Raw genomic sequence first — 21584 nt, forward strand, 5'->3', positions numbered from 1 at the left:
TGTGGGTAACCTATTAAATACTCCTGGTTTGGTCCTTCAAGAGCCGTCATCAGAAGCGGGTAGAAAAATCTCTTCTCAAATGGAGAGAGAAACAACTGCCTGCCTAGCAAAGTGTACCAGCTTGGAAGGAAGGATCACAAGACCCATTCCTGGCATTCGCAGCCCATTTATTTTAGGGCCGGTTAGTCTTGCCCTGTGTTAAGAAGCAACAGGATTAGCAAGCTGGGGAGGGCTAGGGACTTTGATAATGTTAGAGGCTACATTCCTACAGCAAGTCTAAAAAAAAAAAAAAGAGCAAAAATATATTGGGAGCTTGGGGGTGGGTTTCCAAAAAGGACAACTTTTTAAAATGTTCTTATTCATCTGTCTGTGGCTGTTGCGTGTGTGGGGCTCAAAGAACAGAACAGAGTTCTAATATATTATGGGATCATTTATGCAAAGAGATGCTCCTTCTGAGAAATGAGTCCTGGCTACTCACCTAGTTTTGAAAGGACATCGAAAATTCTAAATAACCACATTGCTTTCCTAGCTTGGTGTCACTCTCAAAATTTATACATTGCAAACTTCTGAAACCAACCTGGCCCCTCCCTAACCACTGTCCTCTCCTGCTTTTAGGTAACACCTACATCGCACATGGAATACCTTTATTGTTTGTTTGTTTGTTTTTTTGTTTTTGTTTTTTAATTGATTGTTTAAACACAAAGGCCCTGGAAAGCAGGCCTGGTACTTTTTCTTTCACTAATGGTGTTTATCTAGAACAGCATGTGGGAAGGGGTCAGAATTAAATAAAATCCCAATTTCCATTTATTATTAAATTAGGATATATGCACTTTTCTGAATGGAATTCTACCTATATAGCTATGGGGTAAGAAAAACCAGCACTCTCTTCAATACAGTAAAACAGAAGCTGTTTTAAAACAAACAGATTCACTGAAAAGGCATTTCTGTTTTCACCCATTAAGAGACCACCCTAACATTAATGTAAACTGATATTCAGAAGCATGGGCTGAAATTAGTTAAATTACTTGACAGAACCATTTATTAAGAATTTGTTAAATCCCTCAAAACAAAACAAAGGTAGGGTCAGTAAACAAGTAGGAAACCTAATTCCCGAAGAGAAATGCCCAGGCCCGACTACTGAAAGGCACTGCACAGTCACTACAAGGAAAGCTTTTAAACAAACCAGACTGAACATTTGCAGCTTCGGAGAGGTGGTTCACACTGGGTTTAGCATGAGGGGTCTATGGGTATGAGTGACAGGGATTTTAAGTGGTATAGGAAGAAATCCTGAGCTCCGCCAACAGAAGTCACCTCTCTGCATCTTTTATGGTTTATATGTGAAAAGGGATTTGTTTTCTTGGCTACTGCAACTAAGATTCTACTTCAGCTAAAGGAAAGCAGGCGGGCCCATTTCACACCAAAGTCCTGGCCACTGTAAGCCTTTAAAAGAAGGCAATGTGTAAAGTTTGTTTTCGTAAATGAAATAATACTAAAACCAAAAGCTCACTCTATGCATAACTCATAGCCGTGTCTTTCAGGCGTAAAACTTCTGAGGTCAGGAAATTCCACAATGTGGGGAGCACTGTAAAAATAAAAGCCCTGTATGAGGACTGTGGGGTGCTAAAATGAGCCTCAAGTCTTAACTCATGTAAATGTGCAAAATAATTTAAAAACTATAATCACCCAACTATGCGGATGTATATTTATATGCATGAGCAAGTGAAGGCAGTGAGAAGTGTGGTCTTTTTTGAGTCACTCTGAACTGTTCTTCAGCCATGCTGCTCATCTTCCATCCCTCTTGCTCCACAGAGGGGTCTGCAAAGTGTGGCCTGCTGAGGAACGCAGACCAGTGCTAACAATAAAGGGTTTAAAAAAACACCCAACACACACGCAAAATGCAATAAAGACTATGAATGGCCCTCAAAGTCTAAAATATTTACTATCTTGTTTTTTTATAGACAAAGTTTACTGGCTCCTGCTCCACTACAGTGAAGTCCTGTTCCAAATAACCCATTTTACCACTGACTTAGATACTCCACAGTCATGTCGACCCAGGGCAGCACTCACCACAGGGCGCCTCAGGCCCAACTCCAGCTTAGGTTCCATCTGAGTTGCCTCTTAGAAGTGGCACTGGTTTCCCCTCAGCATAGGACAAAATAGCTCAGACGCATAAAAGTGATCGAAGTAAACATTCTAGTAATTACACTGCGCCAGGCATTCCACAAGGAACATCACTGCCTTAACACTGAGTTAAACTGTGGCATCCCACTTCTGTAGTTCGTTTGCCTTTTGTATTTCCTTTAGCAACAAGAAATGAGAAATGAACTCACCACACCATAGGAATACGTGTCACATGTTTCAGAAACAGGAAGACTTTGGATAACTTCTGGAGCCATCCACGGGAAAGTTCCAACCAAGGACATGTGTGTTGTATGGTTATGGAACCGAGAGGCACCGAAATCGCAGATCTGAGAAAATAGAAATAAGTATCAACTTTCCATGTCATGACTAATAAAAAACACAGTCATAAACAACCACCTCTGAAATTCACAATTTTTTAAAATTAAAAGAAATAGTCCTACCTTCAATACCCCATCAGCAGCTATAACAACTAAAAAAAAGAAAAAAAGAAAAATTATGACAATCATCTACTTTGTTGATCTTGAACTGAAAAACCATAAAGTCCTATTTCTATCTTCATATGGCATCACGATGGGTAAAATTAAAGTGGTTACTGCACTTTGAAAGATTCTGAAAGAAGGAGCTGACATGAAAACAAAATCAAAACAAGAATTCCATGAGGTACTTAAAACGGCTCCTAAGACATTTAGTTAAACCAAATGTAGTTCTGTCCAGCAAAAAACAAACAAAAAACAGATTAGTAGTAGTCCAGAGAACCAAAATTTTACTTGGGTTCTGCCGCTAGGCCACCAACAAGGTATTGAGGAAGTCAGTAGCATTATTACTTCACGGTATATATGTTTTTTTCCTCACAAGTGAAGAGTAATTTTCTTGAAGGCAGGGACAATATTCATTCATTCAGTTATTCATACATTCATTCATTTAACAAATATTTGCCGAGCAAAGCCATGTGCTCCATTCTGGAAGAAAAAGGTAAACAACACTATCATTGTCTCTGCTCTTATGGAGCTTAGAGTCTAATGGGTGAGACAATAAAAGACACAACTATATATATAAAAGCCTAAGCAACCACTTGACCGTCGGAGTGGTAGCTATGACATGCAATGACCATCAGAGGACAGACGCTTCGACTAGTAGCTATGATGCGCACTGACCACCAGGGGGTAGATGCTCAACACAGGAGCTTCTGAGTTGTGGTGACCTGGCAGCTGTGGTTCTCACCGGAACCAGAGAGGGGGGAGCCCAATTCTAGGGTGCATCACCAGAGAACCACCCTCTCACAATCCAGGATCCCTCAGGGGATGTCAGACTGCCAGTTTTACCCAATCCCCGCAGGCCAGTCCAAGGGACCCCACCGGTGCACGAATCCGTGCACTGGGCCTCTAGTCTATAATAAAGTGGGAGAAATTCCACGCTGAGAGGAGAGATTGCCATGCAACTAACAAGCAGGGATAGCTAACTGTAAGGAGGTCAGAGGAAGCTTCCTGGAAGAAATGATGCGTATGCTAAGACTGGAAGAACAAATTGGGATTAACCAGAGACTAGAGAGCTGGGGGAGAAAAGTAGTTTTCTAGGCACAAGAAAGAGCCTTACAAAAGGTTAGCAGAGTAAAAGACATGCGATTTTAGAAGACAGGGGCCAGCTCCAGAATTGCCTCTGAGAGAAATGGAAAGCCAGTGAATGTTTTTTAGTGAAGGAATGAGTGGTCAAATGTGCAGAGGGGAGAGTATATTGGAGGAAAACAGAATTGGAGGCAAGGAGATCACTGTGTGTGCCAGGTGTAGTCCAAGAGAGGGATGAGGATGCCTGTAGTGAGGCTGGGGGAAAGGGCAGATGTGGACCAAAGTCCAAAAACATGTAGGAGGCAGAACCAACTGGGCCTGGACAACTGGATCTGGGGGAGAAGAACTCAAAGATGCAATCAGATAAGGAGGCAATAGAGCATAATGGTTGAACAGGAGCTCTGGAATCAAGCTGTAATTCCTTTTCATCTAATTCCTGGTGTAGGCAGCTGGTATTGCCACTTCCCGAGAAAGAGAAGGCAGGAATAATTTTTTAGGGGATAGAGAGAAGATGAAAAGATCAATACTTTGCACTAAATACATTTTAGGGTCACATCAAATGTGGCCACATCCAATAAGCAGATAGATATATAGTTTTGAAGTTGGGGTCTGTTTGGGAATGTTAATATGCATATGGAGATTTTATAAGAGAGAGAGAGAATAAAAACATAAAGAGGGAGAGGAGTCCGGCCAGCATGGCTCAGTGGCTGAGCATCGACCAGGAGGTCATGGTTCAATTCCCAATCAGGGCACATGCCCAGGTTGCAGGTTCAATCCCCAGTGTGGGTCATGCAGGAGGCAGCGATCAAAAATTTTCTCCCATCATTGATGTTTCCATTTCTCCCTCTCGCATCCTCTCTGAAATCAATAAAAAAATATATATATACTTTTTTAAAGAGGGAGAGGACCAGGACCCTGAAAAACGAACTGTTTTTGGCATTTTTTTTGTAAGCCATGCAGTGTCTTGAACATGGTAGATGACAGGTACTTGTTGGCTGTTACTAATGACCTTGATGACTGGGGGGAGGGAGGGATAATCTTTGCATGATCTAATATATAGAAATAGGCTAAGGGTAAATGTAATACTATATATAAGCTATAAGCTATTTCAGATAAAAATGTAAATATTGTTAATACTATATTGTTATTTTAAAATCCATTACTTTTTTCTTATTACATTAAAAGTACTCATTTTTAAATATCTAAGATTATAAAGACATATAATACAGAAAATAAAAGTCTTGTTATTCCCTCTTCCAGAAAAAAAATAGGTCTATATTGTTTCAATGTGTATGTATTTTCCCGTCAAATAACTATACAAATTGTAGTTTTAAGAAATGGGGACATTCTCCATTGTTATTTAGTTTTCATTGTGACAGCATGAAAAAACACACCCATAATTTAATCATTCTCTTCTCATGAGATATTCAGGATATAGAGCTAAAGCAGATTAAAAAGAGAGAAATCAAATAACTTGCTTAGAGAGAAATTCTAAGAACTAAAAATTTTAAAGTCATAAAACTCTAATAGCTCCTTCAAGATTCTAGATTATTTTTAATGACTTCCTGTTAGCCAACTATATATCAAAAGTGTTTAACGCCTGAAGTTTAGGTCTAAGAAAAGCCAAAGGATAAGTGATAACCTAGAAGAAGGGCAAAACAATGAGCCACAGTCGATTGGCAGGGCCAACCTGGTGGGACAGCCTGATGAGTGGCAGTTGCCAACAACATCCCTTTCTCCACCCCCAGAGCCTCACAGTCCTGGAATAGGAGCAAGGGTAGCTGGTCAATTCCCTTCTCTTCTCCCTCCACTTACCATAACTACCCATTCTAAGGATGGCACTATTAGTATACACCCATTTTAACTGCAGTGATTTAAAATTTTCCTAAAAATAAATAGTTCTCTTCCTCCTTACTTAGAAGAATCACGTAGAAAGCATGTAAATGATTCAATTAAAGCATGTAATTGAATTGATAGCAAGGTGCTTTTTATAAGTAGCAAACTCTGATGTCTACTTCAGCTAGTGCTGGCTAGCCACATAATCCCACTGCCTTTTTCCATTAACTTTCAAGTGACGTGATGGAAGAAGCATTCTGTTCCACTCCTACTTGAAGGTAACTTACGTCTGACCCTGCAAGTCATTTTAAAACGCTCTCTCTCCATATTACAGGACCATACGTAAACTTTAGAAAGTTCTGAAGGAGAGAAGAAAGAAAGAGTAAGGCTTTAATTTCTAAACTCCTAACTGTGCTGATCACTTTTGGGCACCACTCCAGGTAACATGACTGCCATAAAAGATTTACACCAAATAATTCAGAAGCAACAAGGACAAAACTCAAAACCACTAGTACAGAGAACCGTCTAAAAATAGGAGACTAGAAATACACGACTTTGAGCTTTGATTCAGCAATTGCTCTTTCAGAAAAAGATTCTAAAAAAATAATTAAGAATGTGTTGAAAAATTTTGATGAAAAGTATTAAGCTCAACATTTTTTGTCATAGAAAACAATGTAAACAACCCACATATCTACTCGTACAGTGCACTATTCATACAGTGAGACACTATGCAGCCTCTTCAAATAACATGGAGAAGCTTGATATTTATTAAGAGTGGAAAGATTTTCATGGTATCAGTGGTTAGTCAAAGCAGCAGGTTGAAAAAGATATGAAAAGTATGATGCTTATTTTTATACATAAGTGCACGTATTTTGAAATAAAATAGGTAAAATAAAAACATTTACCGTTTCTTGATTTGAGATCTCTGTGAATCACCTTGACAGGAGCTTCCATATGTAAATAGTGCATTCCTTTTTATGCAGAGGGAAGAAAGGCCCATTAATACTGGTTTTCAACTCTGTATCAATATTACCTTTCTATTTTAAACATCAGCAGTAACATTCACATTTTGCAAAGGATTCAATAAAATAGAGGGAAGACGTGTCTACATGAGGCCTGATAAAATAGAGACAAGATGTGTCTACGTAAGGAAAATTCATATGCTAAGGAAGACATATGTGCTTTGATCTCTTGGAAGTTGGAATTTGATTGTGGGTAAAGCTAGCTTCTTACAAGACCTAATAAGGACACCTTATTTTCTGGAGTCTGCACGAAAATAGCACAGTTACAACTGGAAGAATTGTTCCAATGACTAAGGTATTCCACTACCACTGCCTTCTAAATCGGTAAGTTCTGACCGAGGTGTTCTGTTTTCGTTTGGATGTCTCCAGTCACCCAGTTAGTTGCAGCTTGGCTTATTTTCCCAATGCTCATTCCAGTGAGACCCTGGGAGGGGAGGTGGGGCGCTGTGTGTGTGTGTGTGTGTGTGTGTGTGTGTGTGTGAGAGAGAGAGAGAGAGAGAGAGAGAGAGAGAGAGAGAGAGAGAGAGGGAGAGAGAGAACTGGCTAGATTCCTTAGCTGTGATTGCTAAAGGATTTTATGATCCTCAGATAGGAAAAAATCTTATAGTAGTTACAAAATATTTTATCCTTCTTACAAGAATAAATCTTTGAGATAATCTATATTTATAGGGACTCCAAATTTTTCTTCAACATGTTTAGAATATAAATCAAGTTACTTCAGTAAATTGGATCCACAGAAATTAAATAGAGTTTTATTATTTTGAATAAAAATTATACTTTGAAAAACATATTTCACACTTACCCCTTTAGTAGTATTTGACTCTTTTTTTGTACTTATGTATTGTCTACCCCATTAGAATAAAGATAAAGAACATTTTCTACGGAAAATTTCCGCTCTTTTTATTTCTCACTCTGTCTTTTCTAAGTAATAGAAGAAACAGCCCCTCCCCTTTCCAAATCAGACAGGCTCCTTTTTGAAATAAATTATCCGTTAAACATAATAGATTTTGGTTCTTTTTTAAGTACACAGAGAAGTTCAATTTTATAAAGGTTAATTGTAAAAATAATCTATCATATTTCTACTAATCTGATTATTACATATTGAAGAATTATGAAAGAACAAAGAATATAAGAGAATTTAAACACCTGCCATATAAAGATATTCCTGAAAAGAGTCAACTTAACAAAAAAGTAGTACTAATTTAAATGATGCTAAACACAATGTAATTGGAATAAAGGAAATCTAATAAGTTCTGCATACTACAAACTGTGAAAATTCAATAGCTACAACTTGGGTAACTTTCAGTAATTTTTATGACTGCATTTCATAGTTCTCTCTCTCTTGCTTTAAGAATCAAATTCCTGAATTACTGTTTTCAGGTAGAACTGGTTTAATTACTATTAGAAATACAGCTAGACAGTTTCTACACTTGTGACAAGTAAGGATTTCAAAAACAACACTCAAGTACAAAAGCTTTAAATATTGGCACTTTTCTCCTCATGGCAGATATTATGAAAAGAAGTAGCATAAATTATTGTGTATAATACACAGCACACACTTACAGAATATTCAGTGTTCATAAACATGGTAGTAATCACAATCATATAAAATTCTATTTAATTTGTTTTTACAGTGCCATCTGTAATTCTGCCTTATTTTTATTGTAAACAATTAAGAAGGCTGAAAATACCTTCATTGGTTTTTAAGATCCAGGGTTTCCTAAAAAATATTTGACTGGTATCATTTGGGAGAGATCTGGAATCAATGATGACCATTTTGAGTCTGGATGTAGGTTTATCTGCTTTAATTGTTCTCTTACACAATGCTCATTGACTTGCAAAAGTTTCAGATATACTTGCTGGCTTGCCCTCCTCCACTCCTCTCTCCACCCCTCTTTCCATCCCAAAAGAAGAGAATCTCTTTGGTTTTGAGAGGCATTCTCTCTGTAGTGATGCTGCAGTGCCTATGTCAAAATGCATGAACCAACTCTTCCTTAAAATGAATTATTCATTCTTTGATTTCTCAGCATCTTGTTACTATAGTGCCTTTAATCTTGGTCAAACTGAAATTTGACAAGCTGAATTTGTAACAGAATAAATGAAAATCAAGCCTTCCTATTTAATCTCCAACTTCTACATATAGCTTTATCGGAGAGCTTTGAAGTCATTCCAATAGCACTGACGTCTTCTTCCTTTTATAGCCCATCTTAAATAGGAAGTATGACTTGTAACTGTAAACAAACAAGTATCTTCTCTGCCTCACTCTACTGGCGTTGGCCAAGCACATTAGAACTTGCCTTTTGCATCAATTCACCGGCCACGAAAACGTGATCTTATTACTTTGTAGTTTTGGACATTGTCCCATGATCCACTCCCGTTCTCTACATCCCTGTTCTTTGCCTTCGGTTCCAGTTTGCTACTTAGTCCTGTTTCTTCTCCTCTTTGTCCCCTGACGTAGAGTGCCGGCGGTCTTGAGAAACCCCAGGAATGACAGGTGATCTGGAGCCGAGGGACCACCCCTCAGTCAGGGACTATGCAGGGGAAGGGGCCAGGAGGGACGAGGTTTACAGGCTGGGGGCCAAGCAAGCTTAAATACAGTGTGCACAGCAGGAACCAGAGTGACTGATGTCAGCTGGTTTATTGGCTGTCTGTCCATCCTAAGTGCCATTAAGTAATAATATAGGTGTTATAGGCTGAGCTTACCCCTAAATGCAAATGTCTGTAAGGTGAAGTGCTTTAAGTCAAGGACTGCTTGTATATGTACTTACATTCATGTCAGTGTATTTCCACAGTGCTTCAGGCAGTTCCCAGTAATAAATAACCCTGCTTACAAACAGGTGGTCCCTGTGTACTACTGACATGCAGAGAAGTGACTGTGATGTTACATGAAAATGTCTTGAAGAATGTGAAATTTTAAGGCTGATCTGAGATGCCTGATGCATGAATACACAATTAAGTTAATTAACACAGCCAAAGTCTTAAGTACACCATCCTAAGCATAAAGCTTACTGTTATTATAATATAATGAAATATCATTTAGCAGCAGCATTTAGCACGAAACTTAAAATTTCCCCCCCACTTTCTTTATTTGAAGAATTTGGCAGGTGGTGATGAAACTTAAAACAGACAAGATATTTCCCCAAAGGAAAGACTATTATTACTTTTGGAAGTCACTGTATGACTTCCCAGCTTATAGAATCTGGAGTAACAAAACTCAAAGGAGTTAATTGCCCGAGTAACAGGCTTTCTAGAGGTTGCTAGAATACAAATATAACTATCAGTGTTCATTATTTAGATTATGTTGTTTCCAAAGCAACTTTGACAGTTATAAATAAAACTCAGAAATGTTCAGTTGGGAAAATGGAAAAAAAAGATAAAAATAAATGGAATTTAAATTGCTTCAGAAAGCATTAGTGTATGCAAGAATTTATGAGGGAAAAAGAACTGGGCACCTTGTTTAGGGATTTTGTGCATTAAAAATATATAATTTCCAAGGGTGACTTCCAAGTTTACATTAAATATAAAATAAAATCTGAATTGCTTGTACATGGCAGCACAAATCACAATTTTTTTGCAAGTGGTTACTATTTTTAGTGTATTACTATGTATACAAAATGAGTAGAACTAATCCTATAATAAATCATGTTTTCTGGATACTGAGTCTAAGTCTCTACTTGCAGAACAATAATAGGATTATGATCTTTCCACTTAATGTGTCAAGCAAGCTCATCGATTACATTGGTAAAAAATGTAGTCAAAATGGCTGTTCTGGAGACACTGATTTTGTGGGGACTTGGCTTTAGGGAAAGAAATAAAGTAAAAGATGGAAAGAGAGAAAAGGAATGCGTGAGTGGAAAGGCAATGACTTAAAATATCTATACAGTAAGTTGCAGAATTCTTGCTACTTTTGGTCTAAAAAAAGAACTTATAAAAGACATAGAAATACAAATCTTCCGATTTAAGTCGCCATGTCAGGATGGGACATCCACCAATTCTGCAAGAATTCACGAAGGATTAGTATTACCTTTGGCTACATCGGTGGCCCAGGTCATAATGTGTTCCATGTCCATCTCTTCACTTCTGTTGCTGTTAATGTAATCATACAGTGATCCCAGGGAAGCATATTCTATTTTTAATGGAAAGATAAGCATTTAATTAAAAATAAGGGGCATCTCACAAATAAACCTTGATCTTTTCATTGGGGAGATGTATTAAAAACTTAACAAAAGACATCAAAAGTATATAAAAATATACTTTTCTAAAAGTGTTTTCTAAAAGTATAAAAATATACTTTTCTAAAAGTGGTTTCTAAAAGTTAGTCTTATCCTGGAAAGAAAACTGTCCAAGACAAGCACTACCAGAATGAATAATCTTCAGCCAAGGACAAAATCAAAAGTCACTTAAATGGAACTCAGAAACACAAAAGTGTATTGGAAGAATGTACTGGAAGCAAAGGCAGACATGTAAATAGGTATGTCTTTTAAAATGGTTATCCTTATAAGATAGATAAGACTAAACACAAGTCAGAGTTTATATGACAATGTAAATAAATCAACCTTACAGCACCAGAATTTAGAACAGCCCTTAAAATTTAGCACAAATGGCCAAGAAAGTGAGATAATGCCTTTAAAAATGGCTTTGAGGTGTAAATTACATACCATAAAATCCACTCACTCTAAGTACAATTTGATGATTTTTAGTAAATTTATATAGTTGAGCAATCACAACCACAATCCAACTTTTAGAACCTTTCCATCATCCTAAACTGTTCCCTCTGTCCATTTACAGTTATTTACCACTCTCATTATCTATTTTCTGCTTTCTCTGTGCCTTTTCTAGATATTTCATATAATGGAATCTACACTATAAGGTCTTTGTGTCTTTCTCTGTGTTCTTTCTCTTCACATAATGTTTACAAAGTTCATTCATACTGTAGCACATATCAGCACTTTATTCCTTTTTATTGCTGAATAATATTCCATTGTATGGATTTACATTTGGTTTATTCATTACCACTTGAGAGGTATTTGGATTGTTCCCAGCTTTTGGCTATTATGAATAATGCTGCTATGAAAATTTTCATAAATGTATTTGTGTGGAAATATATTTTCATTTCTCTTGGATAGATTCCTAGCAATGGAATTCTGGGTCATATAGTAAGTTTAACTTTTCTTGTAAGGCAGGATTGCTAGCAATAGATTCTTTCATTCTTTATCCAAGAATGTCTTTATTTTGATTTCATTTTCAAAACATAATTTTTATGGATACATTTTTTTTCTTTTAGCACTTTAAATGTTTACTCCCCTTTGGCCTCTATTGTTGTAGATGAGAAGTCAGTCATTAATCATATTGTCATTCCCTTGTACATGAGACATTTTTTCTTGCTACTTTCAAGAATTTTCACTTGGATTCTATCAACAGTTGGACTATGATGTGTCTAGTGTGTTCTTTTGCCTTTATCCTACTTAGAGTTCATTAAGCTCTTCAAGTATGTAGAAAAATGCATTTTATCAAATTCGGGAAGTTTTTTTGGCCATTATTTCATCAAGTAGTTTTCTATTTTTTATTTTTATACCATTCTTCTCTTATTTCTTTGCTTTATACATTAATTGGTATACCTGATGTTGTCCCATAGGTCTTTAAGTTTCTGTTAGTTTTTCTTCAACATTTTTATTTTTCAGATTAAATAATTTCTATTGACCTAGTTTAAAGTTCACTGATTTTTTCCTCCTATCTCAATTACGCTAAGTCAATTCTAGTGAATTCTGAATTTCAATTATTGTCTGTTTAAACTCCAAAATTTTCACTGAGTCCTCTTAAAAAAAATTTCTATTTGATGAGATTCCCTATTGGTTGATTCATTGTTTTCACACTTTCCTTTAATTCTTTAAAGTCTCTTCTAGTTCTCTGAACAATGATGCTTTGATATTTTGGTATTATTGAATCCAATGTGTTAATTTGAAGAGGCAAGGTTAGTGCTATCATCTCCCAACCCATCTAGTTTCTCAAACTTGGCTCAGTTAAGTACTACTACCCAGGCACAGAGTATGGCTAGATCCTAATCCTGCAGAAGGTTGGTTGAAAAGTTCACATATTTTTTTGATAGATACTTGTAAACAAACAATTTAATCTAGCACCTGTAGAAACAAAGACAAATTAACACATTTTAACATCAAAATTTGGCTAAGATAATCAACCTCATAGGTCAATAAAAGAGCTATAAATACACAACTTACAATTATCTCACAATTTTGAAACTTGTATTGTTTTAAAGAAATGATTATTGTCCATATTTAATATTACTTACTGGCCTTACAGGTAAACAGGTATAGATCTAAAAAAAGAACTAGTCACTGATAACCAAAGATTTTGGGTACAAATAGGTATGAGTAGAGAATATTAGAAGGATTCATGAAATAAAGGACTGGCTAGTCTATTTTTTAAAAAACCACTAAATATAATCAAACATACTCATCCAATTACTTGGATTCTTTCTCCCTCTTTTGGATAAGACAGTTTCAACATGCTAGCTAAAAATGACTGTTCCATATCCTCCTAGGGACTGAGAGTAAACTCTTGGAAAAAGGATTCACATCATGACCCAAGTCTTTTTTTTCTACTCTTCATCCTCATCTCAAATGAAACTAGGAAACTTCCTGAATAGTCCACTGAGTGAGTTAAAGTTAAAAATCTCATCCTCAAAAGCATTAAGCATGAAGGGCACAAGACAAAAGCAGAGTTTCTAACCTCTTTGGAGCACCACACTATCATCGACTAGGTAAGAATAATTTAAGCTACATACGAGGATCAGAAAACTGGGTTCAGATTTATAAGGTAAACACAACCTGTAAAAAAGTAAATACAATAGACTAGGAAACAAAGAGCAATATGGGAACTGGGTCAGACACAGGGTTTAATTTTAAATTAGAAGTCTGGTCTACAAGGTTAAGCATGGCTAAGACCCTAACAATATAACCCTTTATTGGGTATTCAAGTTAATAGAAAAAATATAAGCTCAAGATAAAAACTGCCACATACCTCATTTTAGGCACAGATCTAAAGATAGCTAATTGGGGATAAAATACCCACTACTTAAGGTAAAAATACCACTTATCAGAGTAAAAGCATGTTAAAATGCCTGCTATCAGAAGATGGAAATAACAGCAGCCATCCCCTTTGAGTTTAAGAACCAGTGTAATCACAGCTTGCACACAAGAAGAGGAACTTCTGTACAAGATCAACCTGAGAAATTGCTACCACTCTGATTCTACCACTAACGGTGACCTTGGCAAAGTTACTAAAGTTAAAATTTTAGGCTCTTATTTGTAAAACGAAAATTAATTTACCCATCTCATAGGATTATTGTAAGTATTAGATGAAATAATTGATAAGAAAATATCGAATCCAATCCATTTCATTGAGTGTGTTTAGTTGTTAAGTTCTTACCACTAGAGTAGAAGATAGGGCTAATCTTTTAAGGCAAAGGACTGCCATGATAAATGGCCTGATCAAAGTTATTTACTGTAAAATTGAACATTATACTTATTAAATACCTAAAGCTGCTGATTGGATTGTACAAGCATGAGTATAAAGCAGTGGTTCTCAACCTTCCTAATGCCGCAACCCTTTAATACAGTTCCTCATGTTGTGGTGATCCCAACTATAAAATTATTTTCGTTGCTACTTCATAATTGTAATTTTGCTACTGCTATGAATCCTAAATATCTGATATGCAGGATGTATTTTCATTGTTACAAATTGAACATAATTAAAGAATAGTGACTAATCACAAAAACAATATGTAATTGTGTGTTTTCCGATGGTCTTAGGCGACCCCTGTGAAAGGGTCGTTCGACCCCCAAAGGGGTCGCGACCCACAGGTTGAGAACCGCTGGTAAAGTATCTAAAAAATATGTGTGTTTTTTATGGCAAAATTTTCTGTGTGCTCCTTTTTGGAAAGGACAGTTCCATCAGTTATAAACTGCTGTTCCAAATTATGTAGTAAGTTAGATCAAGGTCATTACCAACCCAGATAACCAAACCTGAAAAATACTGTTCTCATGTCAGAGACCTTGAAGAAAGAATACTCTAATGGGATTAAAACGTCTTGCAAAGAATTATAACATGAATAGCTCAAGAAATCTTAATTTGTAAAAGGTCACAGTTACAAAAAACATAGCTCATTTCAACTAATTAAATGAAATTTTAGTTAAACGGCACCTTTAAATATTGGTATTGCAGCTGCAAGTGCATTTAAATAGCATTTACGCAGATATAATTAGCACAATTAAACATTGGTAGAAGTGGAAACACCATTCTTAATTATATTGATATAATCAGTTTTATTAATGCTTTATAGCAACAAAGGTGACATCTGATAGTAGCACACAATTCATGACTAAACCTAATATTAAACATTTTAGCATATTAAGGAATCTAAAGCTAGATAATTGGGGAAAGAAAATCAAATAATGAGTTCCTACCTGTGACGATTCCATAGTTGGGAGGTTCAAGAACTACTCCATAAAACTGGATGATGTTTCTGTGACTGAGGACACTGAGTATTTCTGCCTGTATAAAAATAAAAAATAAAATTTCACATTTATAAAAGTTTAATGAAATAGGTTCCCTACTTATTTTTTTACATACATTTACAAGATAAGTAAGTATAAGTATATGATGCTGATAAAACTCTTGTGTTAGCAGCATTCTTGAAAGGTTAAGAATTTCTATTGAACCTTTCTGAAAATTTAAAACTGAAATGGGGTTGAAGTGGCAACAAGAGAGGAGCCGACTAGCAAGCCAGTTCAACTGATGGTGAAGGAAGATGACTGAAGAGGGCGGTACCATATTTATTTGAAGTGAAAGTCCTCTTCCTAATAGTCAAATATATTTCTTCTGCATAATGTCTCTTCTCAGAGGCTGCAGCAAGACGGAACTTCTACCAGTTGGATGAATAGTCATGATAAAATTTAGGTAGAGGTTTTTAACTATTAATGGAACAGATTCAAGTAATATCTATTTACATTATTTATCTAATCATTCACTAAAAATGTTATTTCTGACCCTGGCCAGGTAGCTCAGTTGATTAGAGAGTTGTCTTCATGCGCCAAGGCTGCAGGTTTGAATCAACCAATGAATCAACCAATGAATGCATAAAAATAAATGGAACAACAAATCGATGTGTGTGACTCTCCCTTTCTTGCTAAAATCATTAAAAAATTTTAAAAATGTTATTTCTCTCCTACTGTATGCAAAAGTTACTATAAAGGCTAGAAAGGTGGATTATTCACTTACAGCTCTGACTAGATGGGGAAGCCATATTTTATACTTTAAAATATATTAAACACTAGAAAACTGTACTGTGGAGTGACATGGTAAAAAAATTATATTTATTAAACTTAATTTCTGAAGTGGAAAAGAGATAGTAAATTTATATCTGGTGTGTGTGGCATTTAGAAAACACTACTCCATGGACCCTGAGCTCTGATGTCCTCACTGATTCCAAGGTTCCATGATTCCATGAGAATATGATGGCAAAAGACAGCAAAGCGGCTCATCCAATCATTCAGAGGAAACAGTCTCCTTACTGCATTGCATTCAAGGTCAAAAGCTCTCTCCAAAGAGGACCTCCAAAATATCAATATGATCCAGGGTCAGTCTATTTCCCCCAAATTCAAGAAGCTCTGAGATGATCCCACATTTTACAAAAATAAAAATTATACATATAGAAGGGAGATCGGGAAGAAATTAAACAAAATATTAATTGTGGATATCACTAGGTAAGGAGAAAGATCCTACGTGATATTAAAGGTTTGTATATTCCCAAATTCTTTATAATAAGCCTATATAATTTTAAAATCAGAACAAGTAACACATGATTATTTACAAGTACTATGTATGACTAGAACATATAAATATAAAAATATTTATTTGCACGGAAATTCTGATTTTCCTAGGAGAGAATTAGGAAGAATCAAAACTCTTGCCTTATATTCACAGGACTCCATTAGGCATATAAAAACTAGTTTAGTCTGGCTGTGGTTGTTCAGTGGATTGAGCGTCGTCCCATGGACCAAGAGGTCCTGGGTTCAATTCCCAGTCAGGGCACATGCTTGGGTTGCGGGCTCGATCCCCAGTAGGGGGTATGCAGGAGGCAGCCGATTCATGATTCTCTCTCATCATGGATGTTTCTCTCTCTCTCTCCCACTTCCTTCCTCTCTGAAATCAATAAAAATATATTTTAAAAAAAAAGAATGTCAGTCGATCAATTATATAACCACAGAAGCTACATTTGAAATTTGTATTTACCAGCTCGCTGCTGATTTAAACTTTCAGAATGAAGACTTTGCCTGTTGCAGGGTCTGCAGTCCATGGCAATTAAATGAGCAGTTTCTTGACAGGCTTGTCTTGGTTATTCTCCAAGCATGCCCTTGCCTTGGCATTGTACTTTTTCAGATTCAGAATGCAGAGATTGCTTAGGCTTAACCCTTCCATTTCCAGTTTTCTACCTAATACATTTGATCATTTATTTCCAAAACCACCTCTGCAGGTAAGCCAGCCTTTTGTCAAGTCCACTGTTTCCCTACCCACAGTGGCCGGTGCTCCTCTCCCACACACTGAGAAGGGAGCCCCAATTCTCAGGAGTGGGGCTACATTTCAAGCAGGTTCCCTGCTACAGACTGAACGTGTGCCTCTAAAATTGATATGTTGAAACCTAACCCCCAATGTGACCAGGTCTTTGGGAGGTGGGCGCTATGAGTGTGGAGCCCCTGTGAATGGGATCAGTGCCCTTATAAAAAAGGCCGAGGATTGTTCTCTCACCTCTTCCACCACACGAGGAGACAGCAAAAAGACAGCCATCTGTGAGCCAGGAAGCAGGTTCTGAGCAGACACCCAATCTGCTAACGCCTTGATCGCAGACTTCCCAGCCTCCAGAACTGTGAGGAGTAATGTTTGTTGTCTACATGCCTCCCTGTCTTCAGTCTTCTGTGAGAACAGTCCAAATGGACTAAGACAGTCCTCTTCATAGGACTAGGCTGGCATAAAAGTCCACAGCTACCGAACTAGGCCTCTCATGAACAGAACGGCTTCGAAAAGACACTGCCACTGTACTCCTCAGGACAGCATGCCTCTCGTCTTCGTCACCAGAGCCCCGAGCCATTGCACTTAGCGGCAGGATATCAGGGACAAGGGAACTTCTTGATTTAAGGACTCCTAGAACAGTGTTTCAAGTCTATAAGACCAAAACATCTAGCTCTTACAGGCCAAGGAGGGGTAGGACTTCCCCTCCTTTCTGCTTCAGGCACTGATTATAAAGATAACTGAGGCAGAATGCTCAATATGAGGAATTATAAGATTTACATGCACCAGGTCACACAAACCAGGATCAAATACAACACAATGCTGTTTAATTAACTGCGTTTTCACCCCAAGCGTATCATGGTAGAGGCATTTTCCTAACAGAAAAACTGGATTCTTACACGTATGGCAAGATGGAAAACCAGGCCCTCTCCTCCTAAAAATGCAGCGTACAGGAACAACTTAAAAAGTAGGCTTGACTTTCAATCCTGTATTTAATCACCAGAGTGTCATGCACAGGTCATGCTCTTTGAGTCACGTTAGGCTTAATGAGACCCATTCACTAACTCAGTCACATGACAAGCAGCAAACCTCACAGTTCTGTAGGTTCTCTTTCAAAAGCTGCCCTGTAGGTATTCAGGGAGATAAAGAAGGACAAATGAATCGAATTCAGGTTCCATAATTTGAAACGGCCTATATTCCTAATGATGTTTCATGTCATGAAAACTTTTCTCTGGCAGGAAAATGGCTAGAAATACTAAGAAAAAAATAAGCCAGTCATTCTGTGCACTCCCGGGGACGGCTGAGCAGAGCCCTGTGGGATTTATTACGAACATCCCCACTGCTGGGAAGCCCACTGCTCAGTGCGTTCCTGGGGGGCTGCAGCAGCCTCACTGCATGTGGCCACTCGGAGACCAGCCGGGGCTCCCCTCCAGCAGCCAGGCTGCTGCCTCGTTAAGTACACACCCAATTCAGGGCAGACTCACCTGGCAGGATGGGAGGGTGGCTCAAACGGAATGAAACAAATAGCAAAGATTTAAGAACGGGGATTGGAGAGCTATTTCCAAATCATCAAAAGACTAAGAGATTTTACAGTCTTCGTGCCCACAACAGAATGTCACTGTGATGATAGGACAAAGTCAAATATATTGTAAACAACTTGTACTTAGTTTGGATGACAGAAGCATATACCAAACCCCAGATTTCCACTTAACAACCTAGGTAATTTGGTCAAAGAAATAACTTGGTGCTAAAATTACACGGAAAACCTCCCTAAAGGGAGCCTATAAATCAGTCCCGAAGTATGAACTAATGAAGGATTAAGCTTCTAAAAAACTGAATAGCAATATAATTTAATTAAATAGTGACTACATGAGTGGAAATTTAAATTCTAGTTCCAAAATAGATGGCCCTAAAAGCCACCTGGTCACCCTGGACCTTGCTTTCCTAGTAAATGACTTGGTTGGACAAATTATTTTCCAGATTCCTTTATGCTTTAAGTTTCTATGCATTTCTGTAAAATAAAAAAAGTATTACTAACAGTTCTTTTCACAGAGTGGGTACTCGATAAATATTTGATAAGCTGAACTGAGATAATTAATCATGATGTATTAGGACATTCTCTAGAGTCAAACAGGCTTGAGCGTGAGCCTTGGCTGTCATTCACACAAGCGAGGTGACTTTGAGGAAGTTATTTAACCTCTGTGGGCCTCAGTCTCCTCATTTGTAAAGTGGGGACAGTAATCCTAGCCCAGTGCCCAGCAAATGCCAGGTGCTCAACTCATGCTAATTCCTTTCTCTGACACCTTACCCTTCCTTTATAGTCAGTTTTCATTTGCAGTGCAGTCAAGCTTATGGGCAAATCCAGATCTCTCCTAACAGTGGATTCCACCTTCATTTTAATTAGCTTTGTGTATTTATTATACCCGACCTTCCATGTTTACCTATGTTTTTACCTCAACATAGCACTTTAACATTCCAAAGCACTTAGTTGACTCTCACAAAGAAGTTATTTTATCATATTTAGATTTTAAAAAACTAGGCTTTTGATTGGATTTGTTCAAGCTCACTTTCCAGCTTAGTCAATGTCAGTAATAAAATATGAATCTAGGTTTCCTACCTCTGACTCTTTTTATGTATTTCTCCCCTCTCTCTTTAAAGGAAAAGCCCAATAAAAATATGAGTCCTTTCATCTACACTTTTTATTTATTAAAAGCTGCTCTTGCTCCAAGAGATTCTAATTTACAGACTCCTCTATAATAACACCTAACATTTACTGAGTGCTTACTATGAGGTAGGCAAAGAACTTTACGAAGATTAAACCTTTAAATCCTCACAGCAAACCATGAACTTGGGCCTACCACTATCTAGGCACAGAGAAATTTAAAAACCTGCCCAAGAGCATAGTAAACGGCAAAGCCAGGTTTTTAACACACATAGGTGATTTCTAAGCCCTGCTTATAATCACTAAACCACCCCACTGTTCTTTACAAACCACATTTGAATACAAAATGGAAGGCTAGTTTATAGAACATCCTAAAATTACAACATGCCTAGAAAATTCCAAGCTCTCTTTAGTTAGTTACAGGAGCATCAGAAACAATTCCTCATCAGCTCCCTCGTAGGGCCTCAGCCGCTGGCCCCGCTGTACTGGTCAGGTTGCCATGCCTTCCGAGCACTCAACTGCACAGGATCGAGTTAAGCACCATGATCTCACTCTCCACAGGCACTAGGCCATCAGGCCAGCTTGCAGCAACCAAATTTATAGCTAATAAAACCAGGTAATTGCACAGCATGAGGCACCCTCTCTCTATGCAAAAATTACATGGTTAGGAATTTAGAGCGACTCTCACAATCTGATTAGCTAAGTGCTTTATAATATTACTCTACAGTGCAACAGAGTTTGATTATTTACATCCCAAAAGAGAAATGTTTGCCACATTGATTATGGAAATCTGCAAATTCATTTAGAAGAATTCAGGCAAATTTAATTTTCAAATAGTCTGCAAAGTCCTTTAACGTCTTATAAACTCCAATTAGAGGGTATCTTGAATACCTGGATTCTTAAACTGAATTAATGATTTTACTATTTCTGGGTTCTGCCAGCATACTCAATCAATAACTAATGACAAAGGCATGTGTGTGACACCTGCCAGACTACTGATTTAAAAAGAAGCAGCAAATCCTAACAAATACACAGTAAAAGTAATATGGAGGGAGATGACTTGATCAAAAGTATGAGCATATTTAATAAAGCTCTGAGTGTGTGTGTGTGTGTATTTGTGCACATGCATATGTACGTTTAGTGGTAGTTAGGGATGGTCAGCCATAATGGCCTAGAAGCAGTGGTTCTCAACCTTCCTAATGCCGCGACCCTTTAATACAGTTCCTCATGTTGTGGTGACCTCCAACCATAAAATTATTTTCGTTGCTACTTCATAACTGTAATTTTGCTACTGTTATGAACTGTAATGTAAATATCTGATATGCTCTATGTGTTTTCCAATGGTTGCGACCCACAGGTTGAGAACCGCTGGTAGAGTAAAAGTTAAAGAGATAATAAGGACTGGCAGGGAAAAGAGGTGGGATGGGTGTTGTAAGGCATCATAAACTCCCCAGTGGGTCCTCCTGGGGAAGGGTAGATTAATCAGACTATCAGCAGAATATAGTATAAGAACATATTAAAATCCCATCACTAACACCTTTTGTTCTGAATCGACACTCATGAAGCAATCTCTAAGTTTGTTTTCCATATACCTCACCTACAAATCGAAAACTTAATAATTAGCAAATTGATTTTATTCTTCCGTCTCAAGTCAAATATGCTAGTATGATTTAGTATCCTGAGTTCGCTCAACTCTGAACTCTTAAGATAAAATTTATGGACACAGAAAGCAGAAGCTACCATACCAGGGACCTCTTTGGGCAGCCAGCAGCTTTT

At 37.4% G+C, this 21584-nt stretch overlaps 1 protein-coding gene across 8 annotated transcripts in view; it reads right to left on the minus strand.

The window, feature by feature from the left end:
• The window catches only part of MAP3K20 (mitogen-activated protein kinase kinase kinase 20), a 138969-nt gene that overhangs the window by 67152 nt on the left and 50233 nt on the right, over positions 1–21584 (minus strand). For 7 of the 8 annotated variants that reach the window (XM_036319961.1, XM_036319960.1, XM_036319958.1 and 4 more), the window contains 5 exons: positions 15046–15133; positions 10587–10688; positions 6446–6511; positions 2583–2611; positions 2331–2468 (listed from right to left, as the gene is read on the minus strand). In XM_036319961.1, the coding sequence (XP_036175854.1) occupies positions 2331–2468; positions 2583–2611; positions 6446–6511; positions 10587–10688; positions 15046–15133 (423 nt within the window). Of the gene's footprint in view, positions 1–2330; positions 2469–2582; positions 2612–6445; positions 6512–10586; positions 10689–15045; positions 15134–17386; positions 17537–21584 lie in introns of those variants that run through there. The other variant, XM_036319959.1, reaches the window with a different exon arrangement.

Source organism: Myotis myotis, unplaced genomic scaffold (genome assembly GCF_014108235.1).
Source record: "Myotis myotis isolate mMyoMyo1 unplaced genomic scaffold, mMyoMyo1.p scaffold_m19_p_8, whole genome shotgun sequence".
Classification (NCBI taxonomy): domain Eukaryota; kingdom Metazoa; phylum Chordata; class Mammalia; order Chiroptera; family Vespertilionidae; genus Myotis; species Myotis myotis.